The sequence below is a fragment of the Momordica charantia genome (assembly GCF_013281855.1).
Source record: "Momordica charantia cultivar OHB3-1 chromosome 6 unlocalized genomic scaffold, Mcharantia_2.0 BLBB01000006.1, whole genome shotgun sequence".
Lineage (NCBI taxonomy): Eukaryota > Viridiplantae > Streptophyta > Magnoliopsida > Cucurbitales > Cucurbitaceae > Momordica > Momordica charantia.
Window position 1 is genome coordinate 20,835,064 of NW_028275164.1, and position 26,175 is coordinate 20,861,238.

General features: G+C 37.6%; 2 protein-coding genes across 2 annotated transcripts; both read right to left on the reverse strand.

Annotated features, from left to right (window-relative positions):
* Window positions 1-20,576: 20,576 nt before the first annotated feature.
* LOC148210907 (uncharacterized) lies at window positions 20,577-21,469 on the reverse strand. The gene is made up of 2 exons (XM_088125243.1): window positions 21,015-21,469; window positions 20,577-20,901 (listed from the first exon to the last, which is right to left on the reverse strand). The coding sequence occupies exons 1-2, from the start codon at window positions 21,467-21,469 to the stop codon at window positions 20,577-20,579; spliced, it is 780 nt and encodes a 259-aa protein (XP_087981369.1).
* A 2,498-nt stretch (window positions 21,470-23,967) lies between these two features.
* Window positions 23,968-24,477, reverse strand: LOC148210908 (uncharacterized). The gene has a single exon (XM_088125244.1). It carries the CDS (start codon window positions 24,475-24,477, stop codon window positions 23,968-23,970), a length of 510 nt encoding a protein of 169 aa, XP_087981370.1.
* Window positions 24,478-26,175: the final 1,698 nt, after the last annotated feature.

The window sequence follows — 26,175 nt, forward strand, 5'->3', positions numbered from 1 at the left end:
ACATAGAAAAGGAAAATTTGAGAGAGTGAAGACATGATAGAAAATTTTGTTTTGTAGATAGGAACGAACCTTTGGCTCTGAGAAATCTGTCTTATAAAAATATCAACCAATATTACGTGTTTTAGAAATTTTCACTTTTTTGATAAACATAATAAAAAAGGGAAAAATAATTTAAGATATGACGAGGATTGTCCATATCTTGTTTTAGTTGTCGGATTTTCCCCATCTTCTCATCCAAAACGGATTCCTTTCTTTCCTTTTGAATTGAAACAATATTTAATGGAAGGTTCCGTGGTCGACACGTCGTAAAGAAACGTCGTTATATTTTATTATATGCAGCGAATCGAAACTTTCATTAAACATCAATGAGTGCATATGATGTAAGATAAAATGATGACTCAGAAACGACTCATCGGCTTGCAATCCAAAACATTAAGGTTGATGACTCAGCTTAAACTATCCATCAATGACTTCATCCATTCCCCAACTATATAATGGATGAGAGAGAGTGACTAAATTTATTTATTCAATTCATAAAGATCAACACAATAAGCGTGGGGTGATAAAATTGAGAAAATGTAATTCGGGTAGATAAGATACGTAAGACCCGTTTAATTAAGGTCTGTTTGGTAGTGTTCTTGTTTCTTGTTTTTGTTTATCTAGAGAAAAATAGAATTACATGACCCCAACACTCATAGATTTAATAATGACAAATTAATGTTTTTTTTAATAATTGAGAATGAAAACAAAAGGTAAGGAACTTATTTTGTCGTTTCCAAAGTTTACTTTTTAAGAATGTTTCCTAAAAAATAAAAACAAGAAACATAAATAGTTGTCAAAAGACTTAGGTTTCTTAATAAATTGGGAAACAAGAATCAAAACGCATTTCCAATTTTTAAAAACATAAAAGTTTGATAAATGTTTCTATTTCTTATTCCTCATTTGAATGAAATGTGTACACATTTTGGAAACACCAAAATGAAGTTTCTTGTTTCTCGTTCTTGTTTTCAAATTTTTTTAACATGAAAATAAAAATATTTTTTATCATTCTTGGCTTATAAAATATATAATAAATATTAAAATATAAATATATATATATATATAAGATAAAAATTTGAATCTTTATATTCATATAAAAAGTTAACTTTTTAATTTAAAATTTTAAACAACAAGAACCAAAACCAAGAAACAAGAAACGGTTATTAAACTTGTTTTTATTTCTTTTTTCAATAAAAAATAACAAGAAACAAAAGAAAGAATTATTGAACTTTGTTTGTTTTTATTCGTTAGAAAAGGAAATGACCGACAAACATCTCCAATTCTCGTATTTATTTTCTTATATTTTCTTATATTTTGATTTTCTGAGCATTTAAATATTATATTTTAATTATTTAAATTCTAATTGGTTATTTTTTTAATTAATTAATTTAACAACGAACCTCAATTTATTTGGTAATAAAAGCTAAAATTATATTGTTGTAATCGTTGGATAACCTGCTAAAAAAAATAATAATATAAAACTTTTCCCCCAACAAATTGGTATTAAAAAACTCTTTGAAGTTCAAAAATTATTTTTCCCCAGCTACTTTTGTTAAAATAATTTAGTTTCCTTATATTTGAGTTAAACAAAATTAATTAAAATAGTAATTTCCTCTAACAACAAATTTGAATATAATTCTATTTAATAAAGTTCCTACATTTTAATGATCCAGAAGAAAAGAAATTTAATCTAACATCACATCCTCTGTTTGTTATATAACACCAGCATAGTTTTACTGATTAAGGCATATATTCATTGGATCAAAATGTCGAGATCCACAAATCTAAATTTATAATTTAAAATAAAAAAGTCCTCATTGTTCCAACGAAAAAATAATGTGTTTGGAAGCTGACGCCACTTCAACTTTCGAAAACCTATGCAATTATATGGCATATGGAGGTGTCATGTTAGCTTTTAAGTTATTGGCAATTAATTTATGTGACTAGGATATTCATATAACAAAACTAAATTATTTTAACAAAAAGTAGTTGGAGAACAAGAATTTGAACTTCAAAAAGTTTTTTATTAACAATTTTGTTAGTTGAGCTTATTGTGAAATAATTAAATTAGTATCAAAATGAACCAAATAAAAATATAGAAATCTTGAAACAAATAAATATAATGCCAAGGATATAGTTTTAAATTTCTCGGTCAGAAATTAGTTTAAATACTATTTCGATTTCTAAACTTTCTTATCTAATAGATTCGTGAATTTTACAAGTATGTTGAATAAGTCTGATCCATACAAAAATTGAAAGTTTGGAAATCTATTACACTTTTAAAATTCAAAAATTTATTAGATGCCACATTAAAATTGTAGAACTAAAACGTGTAATTTAATTGAAAAAAAAAATACATCACAAGTAATGAGAGAGGATTTAAACTTATTCTAGAAGATGAGGTACGTATGTCTAGCCACTCTTTTTTTCTTTTTTAAACAAAGACATCTAAGAGGCTCTTTGATAATCATTTTGGGCCTCTTTCGTAATGTTTTTAGTTTCTAGTTTTTACTTTTCTCTTTTTTGAAAACAAAAGTCATATATGTATATAACTGTTTTTTGTTTTTTTCGTTGTTAAAAAACAGAAACCAAACATGTTTTTTGATAACTACTATTTTAGAGTTCAGTTTTCTAAAACGTTAGAGAGTTGAAGAGACATGCTAGAGAGAAAAAAATCTATTTAGCGTAGAGGTGACAACACGATGGGACAAGAGTCTGCGTTCTATCTATCCTCATGCTCGCATAAATTTTTAGTTCTCGTCTCCAATCTTATTCTCTGATTATGAGAGAGGTCCAAGTTGAAGAATCCTCGTTTGGGGATAAAATTATTGCAAGGAAAATGGTTAATTTAGTCATTAATTTTAATTATTTAAAAAATTAAAAAATAGTAATAAATTAAATTTATTTTACTAGAAATTATTATTTACTATCATGAATAATTAATTTAAAAAATATTCAATATTTTATTCATAGTTTTGTAAAATAGTTGATAAAATATATATTAATTATTTAAAATATATAATTGGGGCAGGTGCCAAGACATGGAGGGAAATTCGTTCTCAGTTCTTGGAGCTGTAACCCGACCCTGCAGAGATTTTTATCTTTCCTAATGTAGAGACACGAAAGTAAAAGTTTAAAGAGATAAAACGAAATTTTTTTAAAGAGAAACTTTAGAGAGAGAAAGATATAGATTTAAAGAAAATAAAATTATAGAATAAAAAATTTAGATAGAAAAAAAATTTAGATATATTTGTTAGATAAAAAATAATTACAAAAGAAAGAAATGTTACACTGAAAGAGATGAAAATTCTGAAGAGAGATAGTAGTAAATATTCTACAGATCATTTGTAAGTCCGCTAAAAAACATCCCAATACAAACCCTCTTTCAACATCAAAATCTTTCAATGTAGGACAACAAAAATCTATTTTTGTTTTCGTAAAACACCTTTCTCTTTTAACATTCCTAATAGTCTCATAGTCCCTCACCAATGACAAAAAGAGAATTTTTGGAGGAAAAAAAATGTTTCTGAGCAAAAGAAGGATAAAACTAAGTACTAATATCTTACAATTTGAATTCATGCATAGTGAAGTGAGACAACATCTTAGTAATGAAGGTGGGTTATCTCTTAAACTTTCAATAATTATGGTTTGAGGCCCTCATGACACATTTTAATCCTTAATTTCGATTCCACAATATAAAATATGTGCTTTTAAAGATCATGTATATAGAACCTTGGGTCACCTGATGTTAAGGTTACTCTCATTGACGACGTGTATTATGTGGCGTAAATTTCTCGTGATTAGTAAAACTGCTAAAATCTTCTAGTAAAGTTTATTACACTGGCATTCTGGGATCCTTGATTCTCAACATTTGTGAATGAAATAATCATGAAATTCATTCTTAGAAATCTTTCTTTCTTCTCAAGTTTATCTTGGTATTAGAGCACAAGTCTAAGATTGATTTTTGTTATCGAAGATAGCATCTCAGTGCAAGGGAACTCTAAAATTTCTGTAAATCATAATAAACAGTTGATCAATCCCGTAAGTAAAATCACGACTGTCAAACTAAGTGATGAGATTTTCTTACTCTGGAAATTTCAGGTTTTGGCAGCGATAGAAGGCAAAATGGGCTTGAAACGTACATCGATGAAGATTCTGAAATCCCAACAAAATACGTTCAAATCACTGAAGGGAATATAATGTTGCAGAAAATCAATCCAGCTTATACAAATTGGAAGCGCCAAGATAGGCTCATTATTTCTTGGATGCTAGGATCGATGTCTGAAGAGATCCTATCTGATCTATTGCATTGTCAGTCGGCAAAAGAAATTTGGCAAAGTGTTCAAAAAATTTTCTCCTCTCGAAATCTTGCCAAGGTAATGCAACTGAAAACTAATCTTCAAAATCTTCAAAAAGGGAGTTTATCCTTAAAGGACTATTTTCATCAAGTCAAATGACTTATCGATGCCTTAAAATCAGCTGGAAGAGTAGTGTCTCTCGAAGATCATATCTTACATATACTATCGGGTCTAGGGTCAGAATATGAGTCTACTATCTCGGTAATTTCAGCAAAAACAGGACCCTTAACTATTCAAGAAGTCACAAGTTTGTTATTATTATCTCATGGAAGTAGAATTTAAAAGGAGACTGTTGTATCAAAGGATAATACCCTTCCTGATGGGAACACTTCACTCGGTCAATTTAGTTCATCAACAATCCTATCCTCAGAATCCCAGTGACAACTCACGTTTTCAAAGCAATTTATCTTATGATAACAGCCGAGGACGAAGAAAAAATAATAATGGGAAGCAACGAAATTTGAAGAATAAGATACAGTGTCAAATTTGCCATAAGTTTGACCATTTGGCTGACAAATGTTTCTTCAGGGTACCAGGATTGTACAATACAAAACTAATTGGCTCTTCTACACAACCACAGACACCAGTGTCTGCTATGCTGGTTACACCCGATCTCAATAGAGATACCAACTGGTATCCCGATTAAGGCACCATAAATCACATAACTCATTATTTGAATAACCTTTCTATAGGTCATGAACTTTCAGGGGGTCAACAAATTCACACAGCCAGTGGTGCAGGTATGTCTATTCTCCATTCTGGTTCTTCTTCCCTATTTACTTCTTCAAAGCATTTATTTCATCCTTAAAACTTCATGTACCTTTTGTAACAAAAAATCTACTGTGTGTTAGTCAATTTGCTCTTGAGAATAATGTATTTTTGAGTTCCACCCTACTTTTTTGTCTTGTCAAGGATCAAACAACTGGATCTACCTTCTCCAAGGGACTCTATATGATGGATTATATTGTTCAAACTGAATGCATCCCCCTCCAACTCTAAACACCAGCTCACGAAATGTTCCACCACTGCTAAACAGATTCATTACACTATTGTACCTTTATGTCATTCATCATTTGATTTGTGGCAGAGACGCCTAGCGTTGGGATTTTCTCTACCTTTAAAAAGAGTAGAGACTCGTGCAAGCGCACACGATCACAAGTAATACTTGGGAGTAATCCAAGGTCAAATCCTCAGGGACTTGTTGCTTTTCAAAACAGTTTAATGAAGTGAATGGTTCAAATATGTAATTGTAGTTAATGGAGAAAATAGTGATGAAATGTTGTTGTTTGGGGTTTTTTATATCAAGAAATTTAATAAAACTAAACCTCTTTGCTTCGTACCTTAGTTTTGACGTAAAACATGGGAAATACACGTTGTTAGGAAAATGCACCAGGCGCAATCTGGTTTTTCTTCGGAATTTGAGTTATACTCTTTCACTACCGCTTTTGGTTACTACAAAGGCTAAGGTAACCTAGGATCACATGTCTATGTGTGATTACAATCCTAGAAAACATTTATCAACTCATTTGCATTATGAGTAAGAGGGCCTATGTCTAGGACTATGTTTTATGCGCTTATGTCTAAGGTCACATCTCATATTGGTTTCCTATTATTTTACCTAACTCACGCTTCTCAGGGTTGGGCTTTAATGTATAAATCAAGTTCTCACTGGCCAACAGGAAAAAAAACGTAAATAGAAGTTTTTAGAAGCCAACCTAAAATGGTGTCAGGCGCAATTCTGGGCAAAATCCCGAGCGTGTTGAAAATCGAATGATTTTTATTAAGGCATTCCACAAAGAGGTTGATAACTAATTTAGTGCATAATTAAAGGAAAGAAAACACACGAAAACATAAAGGAAGTATTTTTCATTGAATTAAAATGAAAAAATAAGTTGTACAAGGAGTTCTAGCTTGACCATCTTCTATTTCGAGCGTGAGGGGAGTGTAAACTCGCTAAAGAACTAAGAAGAATATAATAAATGAAGAACAAAAGGTAGAAATTGAATTAAAAGCAATACGGTAAGCGAAAGTATGAAAATACAAGAAAATAACAACTTAAATCTAAAGCATATGAACGAGTTCTACGATGAAAAAGCAATGAAATGAAGCTGAAAACGAGCTTGGAATGGATGATTTGCTACTGGAGGAATGACTTTCTTATATAGGCCCTTGAGTTTATTGAACTTCCCACCATTTTAGGTGGAAAAATGAGTTGAGTTTCACCTAACCACCTTTATTTGACTTAGACTCACGGTTGTAACTTGATTCAAACACATAGGAAATGTTTTCCTTGCCCTTCATTAATCAAAACACACGTTTTGGCAAAATTGGACTTCAAAATTGTGCCAGTTGCAATTTCCTACAAAACCAGAAAACTGCTATTTTCTTCGAACTTTGACCATGTTTTTCTCCTTTTTTTTCATGAAGTACCATATATTGCGATTTATCCAGAAGTTTTCTATGGATGTTATACTTTAATAATATGATATGCTTTTTGGCAAATAATGATGGGAAAGGGTTCAAAATCATGGTCAAATAGGCCTACCGACACATATTTCTACAGTAAAAAGTCAACCCTAACACCTAGGTCACCCTTCTTCTACTATTGTTTCTCGTGTGTTGCAACTTTGTAATCATAGTACTCCTATAAATAAAACAAGTTTCTTTTGCAATGCTTATGCTATTGGTAAACATCACTCTCTTCCGTTTTTCTCATTCTCAAACTACTTATGATGCTCTCTTGAACTTATTATTTTTAACCTTTGGGGTCTGGCTTATAAAACATCTCGAAATGGTTACAAATACTATATTTGTTTCATCGATGTCTACTCGAGTTTTACATGGGTCTATTTCTACAAACTAAATCCCAAGCCTTTTATGCTTTCATTCAATTTAAGACCCATGTAGAGAAACTCCTAAGCACATCTATTATTTGTTTTCAATCTAATGGTGGTGGAGAATTTAAGACCTTCACTCCTTACCTTCATTCTCAAGGCGTGGAACATCACTTTTCCTGTCTCTATTCATCCCAACAAAATGGAATTGTTGAACGCAAACACCGACACATTGTTGATATTGGTTTAACCATTCTCTCTCAATCTTCCATAGCCTTCGAGTTTTGGGATGACACGTTCTCTGCTGCAATCTATCTCATCAACTGACTGCCTATAGCTAATCTTGATTGGACAAGTCCCTTGGAAAAACTATTTCATAAAAAACCAACCTATTCTTTCCTCAAAACGTTTGACTGCTTATGCTACAACTGTCTTCGTCCTTACAACAATCATAAACTTCAACCTCGCTTAACCCCTTGTGTCTTCATTTACTATAATAACATTCATAAAGGATATAAATGCCTTTTGCTTGATGGACATTTATATATCTCCCGTCATGTTCTCTTTAATGAAAATACTTTTCCTTTTTCTAATAAATCTTTCACAACATCTCCATCCTCCAGTGTTTCCTCTATCCTACCCAACATATCATCCTCACATACTTTACCTATATCTCCCTCTACTTCTCACTATCTCAGTTCTTCCTTCACTAGTCCTTCTTTACCTACTACATCAATCGCCCCATCACCTATTCATACCTTAGATACCTCATTTCCTTCTCCATATATATCTACATCCCCTACACCAGTAGTTGTTAAAAATCCTAATCCTACAACAGAGTCTACTCACACTGATAGCCTTGCACCATTGTCTGCTGACAATGTTAATCACTCTGTGTCCATAGTAGCTACTGCTCCACAGAATACTCATACCATAACCAAATGAGCCAAGAATGGTATGTTCAAACCTAAAATATTCCTCACTGATTATCGAAAAGTTGAACCCTCTACAGCCAATGAAGCTTTAAAACACTCTCATTGGCAAAAAGCGATGGAAGAAGAGTATTCAACCTTACTTGCCAATGACACTTGGGATTTAGTCTCCCCTCCATCTGATAAGAAAATCATGGGCTGTAAATGGGTGTTTAAAGTCGAACAGAATACATATGGTTCCATAGCACGTTACAAAGCATGTCTCGTTGCTAAGGGCTTTCATCAAACAACTGATATTGATTATTTTGAGACATTTAGTTTGGTTGTGAAGCCTATCACTATCTGGGTCTTACTGACTTTGGCTATTACATATGGTTGGGAGCTGAGACAAATCGATATCAATAATGCATTCCTACATTGTTTGCTACAAAAAAACTGTCTTGTGGAGCAACCTACGGCGTAAGTGACTTCTTAATCAAAACACTTGGTTGTCGTTTGAAAAAGGCGTTATATGGCCTTCATCAGGCTTTACGCGTGTGGTTCCAAAGGTTGAGTTCTTTTCTGCTTTCCTTTGGTTTCATATGCTCTACGGCGGATCCTTCTCTATTTTTTTTATTTACTAATGGCAAGTGTTGTTACATCTTAGTTTATGTGGATGATATTGTGTTAAATGGCAGCTCCTCCACTGATATACAACATATTATTTCATTGCTTGACACAAAGTTCTCCCTTAAAGATTTGGGTAGATTGAGTTACTTGTTGTGGAGGTCTTTTATACTACTTCTGGAGGAATATTTCTTTCTCAATCCAAGTATATTACAGACTTACTTCAATGAGCTAAAATGTTGGAGGCCAACTTTCTTGCAACTCCCATGATAAATGGTGCCTTGGTCTCTGCTCGTGAGGTTGACTTGTTACCGGATCTGTTCTTTTATCGCAATATAGTAAGTGCCTTACAATATGTCACTGTTGGGACTTTCTCTACCTTTACAAAGATTAGAGACTCATGCAAGCGCACACGGTCACAAGTAATACTCGGAAGTAATCTAAGGTCAAATCCTCAAGGACTTCTTGCTTTTCAAAATCAAGTAATACCGTGAAATGGTTCAAATATGAAATTGTGATTTAGGAAGAAAAATGTGATGAAATGTTGTTGTTTGGGGTTTTAACAATGAAAAAGCTCAACCTCTTTGTTTCCTACCTTAGTTTTGATGCAAAACATGGAAAACACTCTTTGTTGGGAAAATGCACCAGGTGCAATTCTAGCTTTTCTTGGGAAACTAAGTTCTACTCTTTCACTACCGCATTTGATTGTTGCAGAGGCTAGGGTAACCTACAATCATATGTCTATGTGTGATTAAAATCCTAGAGAATAATTATCAACTCAGATGCATTATGGGTCGGATGGCCTATGTCTAAGACCATATTTTATGCGCTTATGCCTAAGTCGCATCCCATATTAGTTTCCTAATATTTTACCTAACTCACCGTTCTCAGGGTTGGGCTTTAGTGCATAAATCAAGTTCCCACTAGCCAAATGGAAAAAAAGACGTAAAGAGAAGTTTTTAGAAACCATCTCAAAAAAGTGCCAGGTGCAATTCTGGGCAAATCCCAAGTGTGTTAAAAATCAAATAATTTTGACTAAGGCATTCCACAAAGTGGTTGATAACAAATTTAGAACATTTTTAAAGAAAAGAAAATACACGAAAACATAAAGGAAGTATTTTTCATTGAATTAAAATGAATAAACGAGTCGTACAATGAGTTCTAGCTTGACCCTCTTCTCTCTCAAGTGTGAGGGGAGTGTAAACTCGCTAAAGAACTTAAGAATAACAGAATCAACGAAGAACAAATGATAGAACTTGAATTAAAAGCCATAAAGTGCGAAAATACAATGAAATAATAACTAAAACTTAAATCTAAGACTAAGAACGAGTTCTACAACGAAGAAAGAATGTGAATGGAGCTGAAAACGAGCTTGGAAGGGATGATTTGCAAGTGGAGGGATGACTTCCTTATATAGCATCTTGGGTTGGTTGAACTCCCCACCATTATAGGTGGAAATTGATTGAGATTCACCTAACAGACCCTCTTGGACTTCGACTCACAGTTCTGAGTTGGTTTGAACACGTGAGAAATGTCTTCCTTGTCCTTCATTAATCAAAACGTGTGTTTTGCCAATTTGCTCTTCAAAAATGCGCCAGGTGCAATTCTACAAAAATAGAAAGTTCTTATTTTCTTTCAACTTTGTCAGCATTTTTCTCATATTTTTCCTAAAGTACCATAGTTTGTCTTTTATGCAAAAATGTTTTATTCATGTTCTACTTTAAGAATATGTGGTCCTTTTTGAAAAATAATGATGGGAAAGGGGTAAAAAACGTGGTTAAACAAGCCACCGACACATGTTTCTGTAGTAAAAATTCAATCCTAACAGTCACCTTAACACATCCTGAAATCTCTTTCTCGATGAACAAAGCATGTCAATTTATGCATTCACCTACTACGACACATTGGTTATTGGTAAAACAGATACTTAGTTACTTAAAGTTTTCATTTGATCATGGATTGTTGCTATCCAAACCTTCAAAGTCGGTTTTCCAAGGTTTTACCGATGTGGATTAGGCGTCTGATCCCGATGACAGGAAATCAACATATGGGTATTGTATATATTTTTGTGGTAACCCTATTTCATGGGGTTCTAAAAAGCAGTCAATCATCTCGCGCTCTAGTACAGAGGTAGAGTATAGATCCTTTGCTCTTGCTACTTCAGAATTGATTTAGCTTCAACCATTGTTCTGTGAGTTACACATTTAACTTCCTACTTCCCCAATTATGTGGTGTGATAATTTGAGTGCAGCCCATCTTAGTGCAAAACTCATCCTGTACTCTCGAACAAAGCATGTTGAAATTGATATATATTTTGCTCGTGACTTGGTCATATCAGGAAAATTCCGTGTTCAGCATCTGCCTTCATTTGCTCAGGTTGTCGACATCTTGACCAAGCCGCTTTCGTCTGTCCGTTTTCAGCTATTAAAGACCAAGCTCAATGTTAGAGGTCCAGCCTCCATTGGCTGCCGGGGGAGGAAGGGGGTTAAGATTACTCATTGATGATGTGTATTATGTAGTGTCAATTTCTGGTGATTAGTAAAGCTGCTAAAATCTTCTAGTTAGAGTTTGTTACACGTGCATTCTCCAGAAACTCTAAAAAAGAGATGTAAACCCAATATAATTGGGTTCCTTGATTCTCAACATTTGCGAATGAAATAATCATGAAATTCATTCTTGAAATCGCTTTTTCTTCTCTTGCTCGTGAAAGCTCTAGAAAGAGACCCTTAACTCTTTCAAAGAAGGCGTCCCCACCTTCACAATCACATTAGTGCTTCATTAAGCTTATCAAAGATAAACCACTAAAAAACATTGGTTTGAATACTTTGTAAATAATCCATCAAGTCTATGAATAAACCACCTAAAGTAAGGGCTATGGATTTACATAACTCACCAATAATCTATCAAGTCCACACATTGACCACCCAAAAAGGGCTATGGATTCATAAATAATGCATCAGAGTTTTAGTCCCATATATTTCGAGGACTCAAGAATTACTCTCCTAGTTCGGCCATTGGTGAGAGTATCTGCCAAGTTTCTCTTAGACCTCACATACTCCAAGGAGATTACTCTGTCTTTCAGCGATTATTTCACAGCTCCATGTCTCAGGCGTATATGCCTCCTCTTGCCATTGTACACACAATTTTTGGCAATCTCTATGGCAGCTTATGGGTTGCAATGCAGGGACACTGGTATAGATGTTCCCACAATGGCACGTCTCCAAGAAGACTTCTAAGGCTTTCAGCCTCTTGCTCTACTAGTTCCAGTGCTATGGACTCGGATTCCATGGTGGAATGTGCTATACAGGTCGATTTCACTGACTTCCATGACAGCTCCTCCACCCAAAATAAATACATATCTGCTAGTGGAGCTTACCTCATTATTATCTATAAACTAGTTTGCATCACAATAACCTTCTAATACAGTAGGAAATTATTTGTTAAAATGCAAAATGTAATCCATTATACCTCTCAGATACCTCAAAAAACAATGAAGAGTATTCCAATGTTCTTTACCAAGATTATGTGTATATCTACTCAATATAGCCACAATATCTGCAATATCAGGTCTAGTGTAGTTCATTAAAAAATAATACTACCTATGATATTTGCGATTCAGATTGAGATACACTTTCACCCTTATTTTTCTTAAGATTTATGCTCGCATCATAGATGGTTTATCAAAGCAATCAAATTTCTTCAATATTTTCATTTTTCTTTATTTTAACATAGTGTGATTGACATAAGGATAAACCATTATCATTTTTCCTTATTTTAACATCAAGTATTACATCAACCTCTCATAAATCTTTCATTTCTAAATATGAAGACAACAATAGTTTGGTATCATTAATGACATCTAAGTTTGTACCAAAAATAAACATGTAAACAACATATAAGCATATAGTCATATAATAAGCTCCAAACATCTTTGAGTAAACGCATGTATCACAACAATTTACTTATAGCCATTGTTTATTAAAGTACCATTAAATTTTTCATACGACTGTTTGGGAGCTTGTTTTAGACTATAAAATGACTTTTTAAGCTTGCATACTTTATTCACTTGACCAACCATTACAAAACCTTCATGTTGTATTATATAAATGTCCTTTCCTAAATCTCCATTAAGAAATGTTATTTTTACATCCATCTGATGAATTAATAGGCCAAGAATAACCGCCGCAAGAGCAATTAGAGATCTAACAGTAGCTATTTTGGTTACAAGAGAGTATGAATCGAAATAATATCAATACCAAATTTCAGTGTGTAATTCACAATCACTAATCTAGGCTTGTATTTTTTCTATTGAACCATCTAGTCTAATTTTCTTTTTAAAGATTCATTTGCTCCTAATAGGTTTATTTCCTATAGGTAGATCTACCAAGTCCCAAGTTTGGTTCATAAATATGGAGTCTAGCTCACTTTTAATTGCTTGTTTCCATAAGCTAAAATCTATAGAGTTTATAGCTTCTTGGTTGGTTTTAAGATCCTCGTCTATTAGATACATACAAGCAAAATGATAGTCTATTTTATCACAATTTTCAATAAAAAAACATAGTTAAGAAATTAGGTCCAAAACTTTTGCTAGTCCTCTATCTTTTACTTCTCGTGGTTCAGGATTTATAACGTCAGTCCTAGGTTCTATCATAGAATCAAAGGTAGAGGATACTTGTTCTAAAGTTCCACTAAATTCACCAATAGACTTGACCATAGGGAAAGTATTTTAAAAAAATACAACATCTCTATATTTTCAAACTGAATTATCATTTAAGCTCATGAATCTATATGTAGAACTATTTCGAGCATAGCAAATAAACACACAATCAAAGGTTTTAGATCCTATCGTGAGTTTTTTGAATTCTACATACCCTACCTTTGCTAAACAGTCTCACACTCTCAAGTAGCTCAGGTTAGGTGAATATCCTTTCCAAAGCTCCTAAGGTATCTTATCTAACCTTTTTCGAGGAACTCTGTTGAGAATGAAACAAGTAGAAAGTGCAGTTTTCCCCACATATTGTCAGATAAACCAGAATCTAAAAGCATAACATTCATCATTTTCTTTAAAGTTCTATTCTTACGTTAAGCTACTTTATTATGTTGAGGTGAATAAAGAGCAATAACTTGATGTATAATAATACCATGCAATTCACAAAACTCTTTAAGATAATTGTCACTATATTCACCACCTCTATCACATCTTAACTTTTTTATCTTTCTATCTAATTGGTTTTATATTTCAGCTTTAAATTTAAAAAACATGTTGTTTGCTCCATCTTTAGATTTTAGTAGATAAATTTTTGTATATCTAGAGTAATCATCAATGAATTAAATATAGTATTTTTTTTACCACCTCTACTAGTAGTGTTTTTGAAATCAACTGAATTATAACGAATTAATTCTAACAGTTAAGTACTCCTAGTGAGACAGGTTTAAAAGGCTTTTTAGCAAATTTTGCCTCTACACAGACATGAAATTTTCCAATTTAATGCAGTTCAGAATCATTGATTAAACTTAAACTTTTAAGTGTTTTAATCAATGCAACATTCACATGTTCTTGTTTACCATGCCATAAATTAATAGACTCAAAGATATAAACAGGACAAGAATTAATTTCATTCATTGCACCAGAAGCAGAAATAGTGTTTAGAACAAATAAACCATCAGCTAGATACACTTTACCAACAAAATCACCATTTGTTATGATGATAACCTTGTCAGCCTCAAAGACAGTCCTAAGCCCACCCTATTTAGTAAACTTCCAGATATCAAGTTCCTACGCAAGGAAGGAACATACAAAACATCACTTAAAGATAAAGTTTTGCCTAAGGTAAGTTTTAGAAGAACCTTCTCTTTCCCAAGGACTCCAGCAGAGGTTGAGTTATCCATAAAGACACATTCGCCATCAGTGGAGTCTTAAAACTTGTGGAAGAGGTCTCGATTCAAACAGAAGTGTCTGGAAGCCATAGTGTCAAGAATCTAGTCGGACTTGTTTTCAACTAGATTTACTTTCATGGCACACAGCAGCAATGATGTCGTCTATCTCAGCTAGGTTGGCTTGTGGAACATGCCTTTGATCTTGCTTTCCTTTACTTTGGTTGCAACTAGTAAAATTTGTGTCCAGGTTTCTCGCATACCTAACAAATTATCTTCGATTTTTCAACTCTTCTAGTGGAATTTTTGAATTGGAAGCCCTTTTTCTTTTGGACTCTATCCTTGGTAACCTGTTTTCCTTTACTATTGAACATGCTTTATTTTCATTAGAAGATTAAATTAAGTTAGCATTAATTGGATTGAAAAATTGAGAAGAGAGCTTATCCTTTTGTCTATCGGCTTCTTCTATGTGCATATGACTGATCAATTCTTGTAAAGTATAATCCTTCTTCTTGTATTTAAGATAATTTCAATAATCGTTCTAGGAAGGTGGAAATTTCTCGAGCAACACATTCGTTTGGAGGATTTCACACATCTTTGAGCCCTCAGGCAGAACATTTGCCACTAAGTTCTCGTACTCATGAATCTGATCCATGACTTGTTTGCCATCCGCCATTTGAAACGGTAGTCATTTGCCAATGACATACTTCTTTCTCCCAACATCATCTCTACCATATCTTGACTCCAGAGTGTCCCAAATAATATTTGTAGACTTTTGGATGACGAGTAGATTGAACAACGAGTCATTCATATGGTTGAGGAGATGCCCACGGATTGGCTGACGGTTCAGCGGCAGTTGTGGACTGGTTGGCACCTGCGGCAGTGGTGGATTGGTGCCCAGTTAGAATGTAGTATACCTCCAATTGCTTGAAGAAGATGTGTAGCTTCTGCGACCAGCTTCTGTAATTTGATCTATCCAATGGTTCGAGTTTGGATAGATCTGGAAGAACCTTGCCCGAAATCCATTGAGAATAGTTTTGCTTTCAAATTATAAGAACAAAAGGAGGAAGAATAGGAACTAGAAAAACACGTGTTGTGTTGTGGAACGCACTGCCTTGAAAGCAAAATTCGGCACGACCATGGTGTTTAATCGTTAGCTGTTAGTTGCTTCCCATGATTAACACAACACCCGAATGTAAGCGCGCACTTGCCAGAAAACGGATTGAAATCAGCTCATAACAAAATTTGGAAGGTCGAAAGAAGAAACTGAGAGAAGAGTAGAATATTTTTTTATGTGTGTTCCAAATGAAATCCACATTCGTTTATATAGTAATTTAAAATCAAAATGTTTTCTCAATATTTAATAAAAACATTTTTTACACAATTAATTAAAACGTAAGCAACTCGGACTCAATATTAAGTTCGAGGAGAAATTTGATACCTGATGGTGAAATGAAGCCCTCTATTTATAGGTTTAGGTTCCGACAGGGGTTTCGACAGACGGTTACCTTGGTCGAATTTGAGGTCGAATGTGTCGAGTTTGCGTAGGTCGGCCTCGGACACATTCCTGGAAACATCGGATGAACTCATTAACAGGAAGCGGTGAATATTCCATCTCGGAAGGATCCGAGATGGAGGTCCCTGAGCTCATTCCTCTACTTCTTCTATTAAAAGCGATCCCCGTCCTCCACGTGGCAAAGAGATATTTCTCCCCCAAACATCGGCCTCCTCTCTATCAGGTTCAATCTCGACCTGGCAGAGAAGTCCATTATCCTTGGGGAAATTGACTCACGTGGTGACTTCCGGGGCCGACACGATAAATGTTACCATTGGGAAAACCTCGAAAATGGAACCGCCAATCGGCGCGCACTTAATTACCTATGACGTTCAGTCTTCTTCCGATCTAAGATGCCCAATTTGGGGACACATGTGCGGCTGAGACTGAATTTCGGGTTACTATAAATACCCCTAAGGATCTGTTTCCGTTTTTTACGCTATCTGAAATCTTGGAGTCCGAACTCATCCGATCGGAATTTTTAGGTCAGTCTTGTTCCTTCTCTTTTGCTAAGTTTCTTTTTTATTTCAAAGCCATGACGATGTCCTCTAGTTGCTTAAGCTCACGTAATAATAGTTCATCTAGTGGGGCAGTTCGGAATCATGATCCTTCGACTAGAAAGGCCGATTCCATGGAGGAGTTTGTCAATAGGTTAGACTCCGAGCTCGAGGAGGAGATAGACAATTTTAGGTTCTCTGAAGATGATGGGGATGATAGTGATACCTCAACCTCGGGGCAAGGCTTAGAATACCCTTCCCAGATGCCTAAGAACTACCTCGACCCCCTCCGTAGGAGATATAGCATTCCAGATGACGTCATTCTTAGGCTCCCAAAGGAAGGGGAACGAGCTGATAGCCCACCTGAAAGGTGTGTAACCCTTTACTTAAAAATTTTTGAATATGGCTTCCGGCTTCCTGTTCACCCCTTGGCGCAGGAGTTTTTGTACCGAACTGGACTAGCTCCTGCGCAAGTGGCCCCCAATGGGTGGGGAGTCGTCTTCGGCCTAGCCACCTTGTTCTGGTTACGGTGCAAGGAGGTGGACGATCTGGACCTCCTCGGAGTTGACCAGCTTCTTGCTTCCTTCGAAGTTAAACGAATCTCTAGGAAGCCGGGAAGATACTACCTGTGTGCTAGAAAGGGCGCGGGAGGCATTCTTAAAGGTCCGACTTCCATAAAGAAAGGGGTTGGGAAATGGTTTTTCGCCTCCAACGCATGGCTGGCTAGGATCGAGTCCGACCTGCCTTTTTTCAACGTTCCCCGTAGGTTTGGGAATTTAGGTAATAAGCGGAGTCTTTTACTCGCTTTTTAATTGTTCCTTTCTTTGTATGACTTATAACTTCAATCTCTTCAGTTGCTATTCGACCAATTCCCCAGCCTTCCGAACCGACCTTCAACGCCTTGAAATTTTTCATGGGCAAGTTCAAGAGCGGCAAGCAGATCAGCACCCTCATAACAGACAAGCTTCTCCTTGCCTCGGGGCTGCTCGATTACAACCCCCTCTTATCTCCACCTGAGACCCAAAAACCGAACTCTGAACTAGGTTGGTTGCCTTTTCTGGATGTTCTTATGCTTTACATTGGGTGCTCTTCATTTTGTGTTTGACTAATGGTTACTTTTCTTGCAGCCATGGTTTGCAGCTTTTCCCAAGACGTTCGGCACAAACACCCACGCGCCGGGCAGACTTCTAAGAGGAAAGAGGCACCTAGCCCCGCTGTTACTGACCCTCCCCTCGAGGTCGAGGTGGTTGAGGTCGGACAGGTAGCCGTTTCGACGCAGGAAGCGATTGCGGCTGGAACCTCTCAGGATCAAGATATCCTCGAAGTTCCTCCCATTAGGAAGATTCGGAGGAAGGCTTCCCCAAAAAAGTCCAAGAAGAAGAAGCGCAAGACCCAACACTCCGAGGACGAGGTGCGGGAAGTGCGTGCTGGGGTACGAGTCAGTCCTTTTGGGGACTTGGTCGACGACCCGGAGGCCAGAATGGGCGGCATATCTGACATCGAGATAAGGTTCAGGGTCGAGCCATCTAGTGCTGGGGTGAAGGAGAAGGCAATGGAGATGTCCAGCTCCTGCCTCTACTGCTGCTGGAGGAGGGCTTCCAAGTTTGTCAACACTCCCGGGTCTGCTATCCAACGACTGTCGGATTTTATTGCCGAGGTGTGATCTCACTTGCTTTCTTTTGCTTTTCCGCTGTTAACTTTCTAATGACGCCTCAATTCCCATTGTTCCTACTCACAGGCTCACGTTGCGGCCTACCAGACTGCCATTATGGTGAAGGCTGAGTTGGAGGGGCGGAACCTTCTCACTGTGAAGGAGCGGGAGGCCTCCTCAGCTGCCTTGGAGGAGGAACTCATGGAGGCTCGTGCAGACGCTCAGGCGTGGAAATCCACCTCTGAGGTTGACAAAGCCGAGCTCACGAGTGCTCAATCAGAAGCTACTCGGTGCCTGGAGAATCTGAGGAGCGCGCATGCCATAGCCAAGTGCCTTAAGAAGGACAAATTCGTGCTGATGAAGGAAAATGACGAACTCACGCTCCTTCGAGAAGACCTGGAAGGCAAGCTCTAGAGTTGCAACTCTGAGATGGCAAAACTAAGGGCTAAGCTTGAGCTCGCTGAGTCCAAACTTAGTAATCGGGTTCTCTTGGAGGAAACTTTTCGCCAACACCCCGACTTCGACGGATTCGCCAAAGACTTCAGCGATGCGGGCTTTAAGTTCCTGATGAAGGAAGTCAAAGAGGTATCGAGCTCGACTTTGAGCCTATCAAGCTCAAGTATGCTGAAAAGTGGGCTTCAGGCCCCAACTGGACCCCTGGCCCCCAGCACCTCGTAGATCAATGTCTGAAGAAGCTTGATTCTAATGCCGAGCTCGACGAGGAAGAGAATGTGGACTCTTCTTCCGAAAAAGCTGATGGGGCTCTCCTTCCTATTGCCGGTGTGAACTCGTCCCAAGAGATTGGCATGGTAGACTCTCAGGAAGTTGACATCTTCGGGTCCCAAGGCGAGCTAGGGTCACACCTCGGAAGCAGCTGAGGCTCCCCCATCTTTCACAGCTTTCTTGTGTTATTTTTAACTTTTTCATTTTTGTACTTGGTCGTGGGGTCTATACACCTCAACTGAAACTTCATCTTATTAATACAATATCGTCTTTCTAGACTGCCTTTTGAATCTGTCACTTTAGCTTCTGAATTTGCCTACCTTATTTTACCTCGTACTTCGTATTTATAAATCTTTCAAGGCTCTGTATTCTCTAAGTCTAAATTCACATCTTACCTCAAACTCGTAAGTTCTAGAGGCTCAAATTTTTCCTAAGTTTTAATCAATCCTCCTCTAGCTCCCATTTAATTTCACATCAAACTCGCACCCTTAGGAGACATCAAATTAAATAACACGAAGTCCATTATTGGGATTAGCCTCTTAAAAATTTTTACAAGTCCAAGTTGTTTTTGGACCGTTTTAACATTTCAAGGGTAATATCTCTTCAAATGTTCTGCATTCCACGGATGTAAAAGTAACTTTCCTTCCAGATTGGCAAGCATATATGTCACAGGTCGGACTATGCCCTTGACTTTGAATGGCCCCTCCCAACTTGGTTCCAATGCCTCAACATGCCTTTGCACCTTGCGAAGGACTAGGTGTCCGACTTGGAAACTTCGAGGCCAGACTCTCGAGTTGTAGTGCCTTGCCATTCGATTTTGGTATTCCGCCAAACGTAGCTATGCTGCTTCCTTTTTTTAATCGATGAGGTCGAGGCTAAGAAGTAGCTCCTCCTCGCCTAGCCTGCTCGTAGTAGTCTACTCTTTCTATTAGCATCCGAATTTCTACAGGCACTACGGCCTCGGACCTGAAGGCCATTGAAAAGGGAGTTTCGCCAGTGGACTTCCAAGGCGCAGTTCGGTAGGACCAAAGTACTTCGGGTTGCTCCTCGGCCCACCGTCCTTTCCTGGCTTCAAGTCGTAGCTTAAGGCCACGCTTATTGATTTTATTGATCACCTCTACTTGTCCGTTGGCTTTGGGGTGAGCTGGGGACGAACAGAGGTGACTAATTCCGAGCTTGCGGCAAAAGTCTTTGAACTTGGCGTTGTCAAACTGTTTGCTATTGTCTGTCACAATGGCATTAGGTATGCCAAAGTGATAGACAATGTTTGTCCAAATGAAGGTTGTGGCTCTGGCCTCCGTGATTGTCGAAAAAGCCTCGGTCTTGGCCCATTTGGTAAAATAATCTATAGCGACGATGGCGTACTTTGTCTGTCTCTTGCCCAACGAGAAAGGCCCAATTAGGTACACTCCCCATTGTGCAAAGGGCCATGGGGCTGAAATCGGAGTCAGCAGCTCTGGAGGCTGATGGATGGCATTTGCAAAGCGTTGACAATTGTCACACGCCTTCACAAACTCCTTCGCATCCAAGTTAATCGTGGGCCAGTAATAACCTTGGCGAATGACCTTGGCCGATAAGGATCTGGCCCCTGAGTGATTGCCACAGACCCTTCGTGCACTTCCCTGAGGACATAATTCTCATCTTCTTTGGAAATGCACTTAAGGAGGGGTAAAGAAAATCTGCACCAATACATTGTTCCATCTCGGAGCAGGTACCGAGCTACTTTCCTCATCATCTTTTTGGTTTCCCTCGCGTCTACTGGGACATTAACTTCTAAGAAGCCCCTAATCGGGTCCATCCATGACGAGGCTGGGAGTTGACTTCCATCATATCTGGTTCCAAAATAAAAGGGTTGTCCAAGATTTCCACCAGGACCGATCTCGCCATATCGGTCTCGTAAGCTCATGCTAACTTAGCCAGGGCATCAGCACTAGAGTTTCGCTACCTCGGAATCTGGCTGATTTCATAGGCCTGGAAATAGGCAAGGTGCGACCTGACCTTTTCAAGGTATTTCTCCATTCTGGGGTCTTTTGTCTGATACTCCTCTTTGATCTGATTCACTATTAGTTGTGAATCACTGAAAATTAGAAGGCGGGTTGCCCCCAGTCCTTTTGCCATGCACAATCCAGCCAACAGGGCTTCGTACTCGGCTTCATTTTTTGAGGCACGAAAGTTGAAGTGCAGGGCATACTCAAAACTCATGCCATCCGGAGCGAGAATGAGCACACCTGCGTCAAACCCTTTTTCATTCGAATACCCATCCACATACACCGTCCATGGCTGGTCGGACGCGGAGGTTTGAACTAGTAGAGGAGTGAGTTCAACTATGAAGTCCGCAACGACCTGTCCCTTTATAGCCGTTCGGGGCTCGAATTGGATGTTGTACTCACTTAGCTCCATAGCTCATTTCATCAAACGTCCAAACATCTCTAGCTTATGGAAAACCTGCTTCAAAGGCAAGTTTGTGACCACGGTCACGATATGGGCTTGGAAGTACGGCCTTAACCTCCGTGCCGCAGTGACTAAGGCGAGGGCCAGTTTCTCCATTTGTGGATATCTGGTCTCGGCCTCGGTCGTGGCCTTACTTGTGTAGTAGACGGGACTTTGCTGCACCCTGTCCTGCTTGATTAGGGCCGAACTAACTGCGTTGTCGGATATGGCCAAGTATAATTGTAGCTTGTCTCTCGGTAAGGGCTTCGCGAGCAACGGTGTTGAACAGAGATAGCTTTTGAGTTCTTCAAGAGCTACTCCACACTCTGCTGTCCACTCGAAAGGTCTCTTCTTTCTCAGGACTTTGAAGAAGGGGATGGACTTATCTGTAGACTTGGAGACAAACCTATTAAGGGCAGTGATTCTTCCATTAAGGCATTGCAGCTGCTTAAGAGTTTTTGGGACTTGCATTTCGAGCACGGCCCTTATCTTCTCCGGGTTGGCCTATATGCCACGATTATTCACCATAAACCCTAGAAACTTCCCAGATGAGACTCTAAAGGCACACTTGGCTAGATTTAACTTCGTTTGGTACCTTCGGAGGACCTCGAAAGTTTCAGTTAAGTCGGCCAGGTGCGACCTGGACTACTTACTCTTGACGAGCATGTCATCAACGTATACCTCCATGTTGCGACCGATCTGATTGGCGAATATTTTGTTCACCATCCTTTGGTAAGTTGCCCCCACGTCCTTCAAACCGAAGGGCATGACCTTATAACAATACAGGCCTTGATCAGTTATGAAAGAGGTATGAACTTGGTCTGGTTCATGCATCCTTATTTGGTTGTATTCGGAATAGGTATCCATAAAAGTGAGTTGCTCGTGCCTAGCCGTAGCATCTATAAGCTTATCGATCCTCGGCAGTGGGAAGCAATCTTTCGGGCAAGCCTTATTAAGATTGGTGAAGTCTACACATATTCTCCACTTTTCGTTTGATTTTTTAACTAACACTACGTTAGAGAGCCATTCGGGATACAAAATTTCTTTAATATATTGAGCATTCAAAAGTTTGTTTACTTCCTCAACAATTACATCACTCCTCTCTTTATTTACAGGTCTTCTCTTTTGTTTTACAGGTCGGAATGAGGGGTCTATGTTGAGGCGATGGACCATTCTTTCTTGATCAATGTATGGCATGTCCTCATGAGACCATGCGAACACGTCTGAGTTCGCCCTAAGGAAGGAGATCATCTCTTCCCTGTCTTCTGCCCCCAGCTTGGTGCCTATGCCTACTTGCTTTTCCAAGCTGAGCTGAGGGACAAGCTCCAGTTCTTCAGTGGGCGCAGCCGCTTCACATTAGTAGTTCTTGGGCTGCTAGTCCTCGGAGCGAGGGTTGGCAACTTTGACTGCTCCTCCATGATACAGACTGTCGAACCCTTGAGTGCAGAGGTGTAGCATTCTCGAGACGTTCTCTGTTCTTTTCGGATCATGTCGACACCGTTGATTGTGGAGTACTTCATTACTTGGTGCAAGGTCGAAGGAATGGCCCAAAGCGAATGGATAATAGGTCGACCAAAGATATCATTGTAAGCTGATCTGCAATCTATTACCACGAACTCAGCCATCTGAGTGACTTGAGTGTCGCCTTGGCCTATGGTGATGGGAAGATCAATGCAACCTTCCAGGGTGACCGATTCCCCTGCGAATCCAACTAAGGGTGTCGGACTCTTTTTAAGTTGTGCTCTGGTCCATCCCAGTCCTAAGTGGTGAGAGATAGAATGTTGGCCGAAGCGCCCCCATCCACCAGCACTCTTCTAACCTGGACATGGTCAGTCAATGGTGAGATCACCAGGGCATGATTATGGGGCAAGTGTACCCCTTATAGGTCGAAGTCGGAGAAGGAGATGGGATAGGTCGGCTTCTGCTCTTAAATGATGCAGACTTCACACCAAGCCTCCCTGGCAAGCTCCTTTCTTTTGTTCCGAGACTGGCCCCCATTGGGACCACCAAAGATGGTATTGATGACCGTAGGTCGGTCATCTCTCCGAGGTGGCGTTCTTGAACTCTTCCTCTCTTCTTTCTTTTCTACCGAGCTCGAGCCTGGCTTGCCAACATATTTTTTGGAAGTAGCCATCTTGAATCAGGTCTTCAATTTGGCGCTTCAACTCCCAACAATTCGAGGTATCATGACCGTGATCGCGATGCAAACGGCAGTACCTATCCTTGTTGCGTTTCTCTGGGTCTCCTCTAACCTTATCAGGTCGCTTGAGGAGTTTCTCTAAACCATTCTCCTCCATGTTGGTGAGAATTTCGGAGATCGGAATGGTGGTTGGGGTGTACCTCTCTTAGGGCCCCCTCCGGTTAGAGTCCAAATCGGACCTCTTGTAGTCAGATCTACCCTGGGAAGACGATCCCTTGTCCTGAGACTTAGAATCAGACTTCCCCTTTTCTTGGCCTCCCGACTTCTCCTAGTCGGACCTCTTGTCTGTCCAGCCTAGCTTGGTTCTGAGTAGCTCCTGCCCGTCTATAACCTTCTTGGTCTTTTGTAAGACCTCATCAAAGGTTGATGGCGCTTCCTCGCCTAGTTTGATCGTCAAAGTCTCGTCGGCTAGGCCAATGAGGAAGTAGCACATGGCAGAATCATCAGAGCAGTGCGCGACCTTAAGCTGCTCCTCTTGGAAGCGAGTCACATACTCTCTCAAAGTCTCGCCCTCTTTTTGTCGAATGGTGGCTAGATGAGTGGCTGTCTTTCTGTCATAATGTCGAGAAGAGAATTGACTGATGAACTCTTTCCTCAACTGGCTATAAGTCGAGATCGATCTTGCTGGCAGCCTTCGGTACCAAAGCCGAGCACTCCCTGTAAGGACAATCTGAAAGGCTCGGCATTTGATGGCGTTGGATGCCGCTTGGAAGTCCATGAGACCTTCAAAGACCTCCACATAGTCTTTCGGGTCTTTATACCCGTCAAAAGGCTTCATGGCGGGTGTTTTGAATTTTGAACCTCTATTCCATCTATCTTAAAAACATCTATTTAATGTGTCAATCAATTGAGTTAAATTGACTTGTAGTCTTTTTAATTATTGACATGTAATTAAATTTATTAAATTATTTTCGTTCATATTTCCAAATAAAACAAAAAAGATTAGGTGCATTGTACCACATGTTGATTGACTAATTAAAGTAAATATGTAAAATGAAATAAGTTTATAACCATAACATAAATATGTTCGCAATACCTTCCATATAAATCTTTCTTTTTAAGCATATTAGCTGGCGTCCTTGGCTTTTTCCCCTCTCTTTGTGGGGTATTAAATGTTAGAAGAAGAATCCAGGATGGAAGAAATAAAAGCAGAATAGCATTCCATAGTGACGTAATCACTCCTTTGAAAGCAAAATCGGTATAATTTTGATGTTAAATCGCTCTGTGATTACTTCCAAAGTTAACATAATCTCTAACTCAATCGTGCATTTACCGGAACAAATTGAAATCCAGAATGGAGCTCATAAAATCTTAACCAACATACCCACATATATATAGGTGGAGTTGAAAGAAACTGAAATTTTAAAAAATATATATTTTTATCTTTTGCGCAAGCACAAGTTAAATCAAAGCCGAACTCGTTTGCCCAGTTAGATGAATGGTGGCACGCATGTGGAGATGTCTTGAACTTACCTCAAATATTATTTGCAAGTTGACTTAAAAATTTTCCTACTCTTTCCTCAAATCAAAATCTGTCCATGTGGGATAAAACTGATAAAATTTGATAAAATATTAATAAATTTAACTTTTTTTAAAAGGGTGAAATTTTGTTAATTTAAATATTTGTTATGAACTTTCTATGTTTATAATTTATCTAAAAATATCTATTAATATCGATATATTTTGATGAAATTGAGAATGAGACATTTTAATTAACATCCACATTTTAAAATCTTATGTTATCTTAATCCTCACTACTTTCATTAGGAATATTAATCCAATTCTTATTTTCACTTTCTCTCACAATTTTAATTTGGCTTTTTCTTAAAGTACAATTTAAATTTGACTCTTACCAATAGTTAAGATTTGACTTAAAATTTATTAATCAATCAATTTTAGTTATACACGTTATCTGTATATTCTATTTTATTTTAAATTAAACTTAAATTTAGGCCTAATGGGTGATGTATATTCTTCATTTATTTTAAAGTTAAATGATTTACCGTGACCTTAAATTTGATGATAATCAAAACATATTGTAGATAAGACACTTATCATTATTAAAATGTTGATATTTTTAATTTTAGTTTTAGTATTTTAAAATTTTAAAATTTACCCTAAACTTCTAATTTATTACCAAAAAAATAATAATTATAAAAAATCTTTATGTCCACAACTTCTATCCTAATTGAAACTTTTAAAGATATTAGTGGCAAAATTAAAACCTAGTGCATAGCTTAATGCAGACAACTAAATTAAATAGAATGCCCCCAGCATATGTAGTTGTTTAATTTTTGTTATTATCATTATTATTTTGACATTATAGTTGTTTTAATTAGTTTTGAGTTAAATATCATAAAAGTTTCAATTTTACCTTTAATATTATATTTTCTATTATACATTTTAATTAAGATTTATATGAATGTAATAAATGATTAAGCACGTTTCAAAAAATAAAAAATAAATAAATAAACAA